Source organism: Fulmarus glacialis, unplaced genomic scaffold (assembly GCF_000690835.1).
Source record: "Fulmarus glacialis isolate BGI_N327 unplaced genomic scaffold, ASM69083v1 scaffold3810, whole genome shotgun sequence".
Classification (NCBI taxonomy): domain Eukaryota; kingdom Metazoa; phylum Chordata; class Aves; order Procellariiformes; family Procellariidae; genus Fulmarus; species Fulmarus glacialis.
This window is the reverse complement of record NW_009188179.1, coordinates 1-7008: the sequence shown is the minus strand read 5'-3', so window position 1 is coordinate 7008 and position 7008 is coordinate 1. Positions and strand designations below refer to the sequence as shown.

Below are 7008 nucleotides of genomic sequence, written 5' to 3'. Positions count from 1 at the left end.
GAATGTGGCTTTCCCAGCCCAAAAATGGGAGGGTGCCTGGCATTTTTGTAGTGGAAATTGTTCATTGGGATCAGTGCAGACTACCACATGGATGCTGAAGTGAATTAACCCTTTCACCAGTGCAGATGATCTGATTGTGTTGCATAGGTTGCATACCCATGTGCGCACACAAACACATGGGCAAAAAAGAAAGTCGGAAAAGATTACTGTCAAAGATTACTGCTATATCTGTGGTGGTCAGAGCTTGTCCAGAGGGAAATCACAAGCAGCAGGATGAGGTAAACTCACCATGTAAGTTCTTTGCTACAAGTCTAGCTCCTGTCCTGCAGTGGGGAGGCAGTTGCTGCAGAATTCAGTAAGGTCAAAATGTGAGGAGTCTCCCGCTGACTTTTGTAGGTGCTGCAGGGTGGGGGATTCCTTCAGAACCAGGACATGGTGCAACACAGAAATGTCTCCCGATGAGCTGTTAAAATTCCTGCAGGTCCTGAGACCGCTACAGAAATGCTGGCCTGTTTCAAATGAGATACACTTGTTTGCTCCAGTGTCCCTGCCAGATCCCTGTGCAGGAGCTGTATTGACCCAACCTCATCATGTGCAATTTTAAACACCTCTCCCAGGCATTGGTAGATAGACCTTTCAGTGAGTGTGCTCCTGACTTGAGGCTCTTACCTCAACGCAAGGGCTGAAGAAGTGGTGAAGCCAGATCCTTCTGTCCCTCTGGGCCCTCTTGCACATTCATATCTGAAATTAGACAGGTTGGCAACAGGAGGAGCGCATCTTCAGGGCATGCTCCTGTATGGATGCTCCCCCAGCTGCTGGGATGGGAGAGGTGACCCAGAAGACTGTGTCAAACCAGAAGCAGAGAGAGACGGGCTCCTGGCTCCTTTGCCCACAGAGCCCACGTGGCAGAGCTGGCCTTCAGGTTGCACAGCAGCTGCTGCAGTGTGCTTGTTTCTTTAGAAGACTCTGGAAATGTTGCATTTATTTGGGTTTCTCCACCCAGCTCCCAGTTCAGGGAGCAGTAGTGGGACTGCCATACCTCCTTTCTCTCCCTTGGTCCCAAGGGGCTGTAGCAGGGTAGGAGGAAGGGTGATGTTAGAGAGATGATGGGGTAGACCACTGTGCCTTGACATCCCTATGGCCTGTTGGTGTTTGTATGCTCCCTCTAACTGCAACGCTGGGCTGAGGAATTGTCCTGTAAAGAGCCAGGACATCACGGCGAGGTCTCAAAGCCATCAGCTGTTCTGCTTTTGGCACTGCCATTATGGGATAATGGGCATTTTGGGGTGGTGACAGCCTTTGGCCAAGAAGCAAGGAGTCAAAAGTCCATTATGTGCCTGGCACAGTTGCTTTGCTATAATTAGTAATTTTTTTTCTGAGGCAGATTTTGGAAGCGTCTGAAAAAGAATGTTTTGCAATCATGCACAGTAAGGAGCATGAATTTAAGCAGCAAGTTCTTCAGTCACTGTAAATCTGTAAAACACCTCTGATGTAAGTGGAGCTACTCCAGTCTCTACAAGCTGCAAATCTGTACCATGCCTGGAGGAACATTCATGTAGCCATCATTAAATAGGCGAGATGTAGATACAGTCAGATTTAACAGATATCAATGAGGGCTTCCCTAGAAATGGAAACTCTTAGCTCTTTACCTAAAAGATCTCATCCTAAAATACAGATCTTAAGCAAAAGATTTCAGTGCCTGTGTCTGAGACTGTTGTCCCATGTTTGACTGGTGTCTTTTGGTACTAGCCAGAAGAAGTCTGGAAAGATTAAGTCCTGATGCTGGCACTGGATGCCTGCTAGCATTAGCAGAGGATGTGTGCATGTCTGAGGGCAGTTTTGCAAACGCAATTTCTTCTTCTAATTTTCTTTTTTTAATATTAAAACCACCCAAAAGCCACCAGGTGAATAGAGATAGGATGGAGTAATGTTTTGCCTGGAAGTATCGTGCTTAACATTTCTCAGATGAGCAGTCTCCTATAGCAAATTAAATTTAAAGTGAAACCTGTTTCTAGTTGGTGACAAACTGTTGCAAGCTTTCACTTACATTCTGTTGTATGTTGATCTTCATAACACTTTAAAATCTTTTTACTTGTGTATTTTCTTCCACGTACTGTGTTTGTAGCCTTAACCCTTCATTAGCTAAACCTTCTCCATTACCTACCCTTCACTGTTACCTATTAAAAAAAAAATAGGAGTGATAACCCTATTTTTCAGCCATTGCTTTGCTACATGATATAGACTAACACTAACTAGGCAGAAATGACCTGATTCTGCATGACTTCCACGTGCGTAAATCTCATTGACGTCAATGGGAGCGTTACGTGCAAAAGGACTGCAGGGCATAATTAAAAAGGACCCTTTTCTATCACAATGTGGAGAAAAAAAATGTGGTTTCTACTTGGGTGCAATGAAAAGCTGTAAATCATTAGAAACATTCCTGTCTCCTAAGAACCTGACATACTACTTTGCTGTTGAGACATGCTTGGGTGAATGATGAGTAACTCACTGAGAAAAGTTCCTGAGTTGGGTTGATGCTTTTTACCAAGTCTGATCATGAAACAGGTTTGACGGGCTGGAAGAAGCCCGGTGGTGTGGTGGAACAAAAGAGAGGATTTGCCTGATAGCAGGGCCCACCCAAATCCTCTTCCAACACCAGATTTGTCAATGGCTTTTTCCACTGTTAATAACGAGCGAGCAGTATTTAACTGTTGGAGGCCACCTTCTAGAAATTGGGAGCAAGTCCAAATCCGCTGGTGGTGAGCTGTGCCGCTGGTGTGAGCGGTGAAGAATCAGGCCTGTTCTTGACCATGTTGCTCAGCCTCTCTCCTAACAAGTGGAAATGCATTTTACTATGAATGTAACGTGTACATTATGCGTGTAATTGGCAACAGCTACCGCTTTACCACCTGGACATATGGGTCGGCTGCACACAAGCGTGCACACTTTCACACGTGCGCACATACATGTAGGCAGGTGTTGAAACAGACAGAGGCAAGCACCCCTTTTTTCCCATGACGTTCGTTGCTTATGCTAATCTTCTTGGTTTTAAATAGTCATCTACTATATTTCTCTTACCTGGTATTTTTTTTTAAATCCTTGTTGCCTGCAACTGCTCTTCGTAGTATCCTGTGCAGGTGATCACCTCTCCCCTTCCTTCTCCTCATGCTTTTTTCTCCTGTGTGCCCAAGTCAGTCCTTCTGAAGAGCTCCCTTAGCATCCCTCCTCCTTGTGGACTCTGCCCCTTCTCCTGGTGCATTTACTAACTGCTTACCTAGTGAAGTTGTGGTTTCACCTACTACTTCTACTGTAATTTAGCTGTTCTCTTCCTGTCTTGCTAAGTTGATGCAGTTGCAGGTGATTTGCAGCCAAGACCCCCTGTTATTTATTGCATGCTTGATCTCCATCTGGGCCCTCTTTTTTTACTCCACTTGTCTTTAATGACTCCCTTATCCACAGGCCCTGCCGCCTGGTGCACTTCAACCTTTACCAAAGAGGCCAGCACTTGAAAAAAACAATGGTGCCACCACAGTCTTTAACCCAAGCGTTTTCCACTACCAACAGGCTCTAGCCAACATGCAGTTGCAACAGCCTACATTCATCCCCACAGGTAAGTGTCTCCTTGCTTTCCCCAGCATTGTAGTTGTCTTTTTTTAGGACGTGGGTGTTGAGCTAATGAGCAGATTTGTAAGAGTCCTTAGCAAAACAGTATTAGTGTATAGTTCCGTGTTAAAAATGGATGAAAAGTTAACGTTTGTTGTTTGACTTTTTTTTCCTTCACCTACTACAATTCAGAGCTTTTCACTTGTAAAGATCCCTTCTTAGCCTTTTTTGTATGGTTTTGGGTTTTTTTAAGTGGTCAAACTAAGAAAAATGTCTGCATGTTTCTTGAATTCATACTTTCTGTTTCTTCTCCTTATGGTTCAACTGGTTAATCCCAAATTAATTCTTTGACTCTTGCGTAGCACTCTTACGGGCTCATGTTAAAATGTCTTGTGGACCTCTATGCCTGCTCACTTGAAGCTGCAGGTATCTTTCTGAGCTTCTATCTCAGTGACCTACATATTCCAGCACCCATGATGTTTATAGAGGGAACGGTTCATCTTTAGTAAATAGAAATTACATAATCCTCTTTAAAGGCATATATTTCCCTCTTGCTTGTCTTTTGACCAGTACGATAGCCTAAGCTTTTTAAAAGCAATTTAACTCCCAGCTTTTATTGTACCTTTAAGGTCTCAGAGTAAAATTGAAAGATGCAGTTCAGTAATTCATATAGGACTCGAAATATTGATGTGGCAGATGTGACTGCTGACTAGCCAATTAACCTCTATTCACTGCAGCAAAATGAAAAACAAAACCTGCTTAGAGTAGTAAGTATTATAAGTGGCTGAATTGGGAATATTCCAGACTTGATAGCTCATTTTTTAGTATCATTATTATCATTGCAAAGCATCATAAGAAAACGAATGCCCAATGTTTTTAATGTTCAATGCTGTATTCACTTGCCAGATGATATTTACAAAAACATACAAAGTGTTTCTCTGGACTGGCCCCTCGAGGTGAACACGCAGTGGACCTGGACCTTGGCCTTGCCGTTCCTTGGGGCCAGGGGAAAAGCATTAGAGACAGTCCTATGCTGAGACCAAACTGTCTCAGGTGTGAGGCTGGGACCTAAACCCTGTGCTCGTGTGGCCTTTCTGTTATGAGAGCAGTTGGAGACAGTCAGAACTTGGCAGCTGCCAAGGTGTTCTTCCAGGGAAGTGGAGTCTTGTACGGGGAGACGGAGGGAGGGACTCGAGTAGTAGTTTCCCCCCTTGTGCTCTGCAAAGTGCTCTTGGAGGGGATGGGCTGAGCTGACCTTACCGCAACTCTGTTAGCTGCCAAGTGAAATACTTCTTCAGGAAACACTGACACCTTTGAGAATGCCAAGTCCCCCAGCTGGCTACACGCTCCTCTTCCTCGAGGTCGCAGTTGCCAAAGTTGACATAAGGACATGCATTTCTGATGCGAGCACCATAAATTAGCTTTTACCCAGCACTCTCACTGTGCTGTTGTGCCCTGTCTCACAGCAATGAAATTAAGTGCAGGGCTGATGCGTAACAGGTCTATTTGCTGGCACCTGCTCTCGTCTGAGGACATTAATGCTGGGCAGAGCAGCAAATTTCCAGTCAGAGGACGGATCTCTGATGAATTTACGTTACGCATCCCCATTTTCCCTTATGCATCAGACTGCAGATCTGGTCTCAGCCTTTGCAGCGCTCTGGAAAGCGAAGCAGAGAAGTGGCACGTAGCAGCTCACACTGTGCGGAGGGGAAGCGAGCTGTTGCTTTTCTTAGTTTCTCATGTTCAGTTGTTGAGAGATCAGCATCATGGGTTGCCATGGGGGGGAAAGTCAGGGTGTCTATTGAAAATGGCATCATCACTACAATTGTTTCAAGTCCAGAAAAAACTGCCTCTTTCAGCTTAAACTAGAGACTTTGAATCCCGGTCCCTGCTTGCAGGAGTAAATTGCTTTTGGAAAGTTGGTTTTAACATGAGTGTGATGTTCCTCTAAGGGCAATTTGTTTTCTGCTGACATGATCAGAAAGAAATCAACATACCCAATAGCAAAAAAGACCCCAAACAACCCTGATTTCTAGGATAAGATCATATAATTTAATACCAGGGTGGGAGAAGAAGTATATTCTCTACTACCCAAGAATTCAAGAATTAATTTGGTTTGCTATGATCTCTTAAAACTGAGTTTAAACTATTTATGTACCAATATGCAGAATCTGTTTGCATGTGCTTAAATACTGAATGCTGCAAAGAGAATACCTGCTTTTTAGTTAAAGTGATTTCTAACACTGAAGCTTCACTAATGAAATATCCCTTTTGTTCATCTTTCCACGCTTCAATGCATGGTGTGCAGGGTCAGTTCTGTGCATGACACCCACTGCAAGCGTTGGTAGGTTTTTCTACACAAACTTCTCAACTTTTCCTAATCTGAAAGAGACAGCAAGTTAGTATGCATCAGTGAGAACCTGGGTGGCTGAGTGGTGTGACTGTCTATCCGCTGTCTTCTTTGAGGCTTAAATGGTTGTATCCCTTTTAATTTCTGTGCAGTGCAGTGTTTCGTGTGACTAATAAGAGAATCCAAGGTGATGTGTTCCCACCCCTATTTAGTTCCGCTGCAGAGACAAAAATTTGTCACTGAAATGTCTTAACAACCCATTTAAGTCATGCAACAACAGGAAATAGCAATGGGAGGATCCTGTTCGTTTATTTTTTTGTATCAGGCATCAGGTGGATTAGAGTTTGGATTTTCGGTTGTCCTTCTGAGGACATTGTAGAAGACTGGTTTAATACAGGCGCTAAGGAGGAACACGTCTGAGAAGCAGGGCTTAGACTGTGGACTGGCTAAAGATTCATCTCTTTAGTGAAGTGTCAGCTGCGCAGGTACAGAGGACCGTAGGGAGGTACCGCTGCTGGTGCAGCTGGGATGCAGTGAGGCGGCAGGGCTGAGTACATGCTCGTTGCTGCTGCAGGGATCCAGTATGTTCAGGCTCAGCATCTGGGTCTTACTGGGAACCTGTGCAGGTCTTTGCAGGACCTTACCCTCTGTCTACAGTTGCTGGGCACAGCAGGGTGGGTGAAAGCTGAGCTTTCATCCTCCAGCCAAGGTTATACAAGACTACCAGCATGCAGGCGTGTGCCTGCTTCAGCCAGAGGGAGAGAGGTGGGAGCCGGAGCCCTGGGGAGGGTGTAAGGCTTTCGGGGAGTAGGTCTGAAAGCTTTGGCAGGAATGGCTAAGCACTCTGCTCTTGAACCTCTCCATCCCTGTAGCGCAGGGAGGACACACCGCTTGCATGATGGGGGGCTGAGCCCTTCAAACATACCCCTGCCTGTAGGAAACCCCAACCCACATGCTCCAACGTCCCGTGGCTGGAGCGTGCCCAGCCCGCAGGCACGCGTGCTGCCCGCTGGGGCCGGCAGGGGTGGAGGGGAAGGCAGGTCTGCCTCCCCGCC

The 7008-nt window shown here is 45.5% G+C and overlaps 1 protein-coding gene across 1 annotated transcript in view; it reads left to right on the top strand.

Moving 5' to 3' along the window:
- The window catches only part of LOC104076585 (muscleblind-like protein 3), a gene marked incomplete at its 3' end in the record, with an annotated part of 49888 nt that extends 43941 nt beyond the window's left edge, over positions 1 to 5947 (top strand). The window contains exons 5-6 of the mRNA XM_009577505.1: positions 3460 to 3610; positions 5912 to 5947. Coding sequence (XP_009575800.1) covers positions 3460 to 3610; positions 5912 to 5947 — 187 coding nt within the window. The remainder of the gene's footprint in view (positions 1 to 3459; positions 3611 to 5911) is intronic.
- Between the last annotated feature and the right edge of the window lie 1061 nt (positions 5948 to 7008).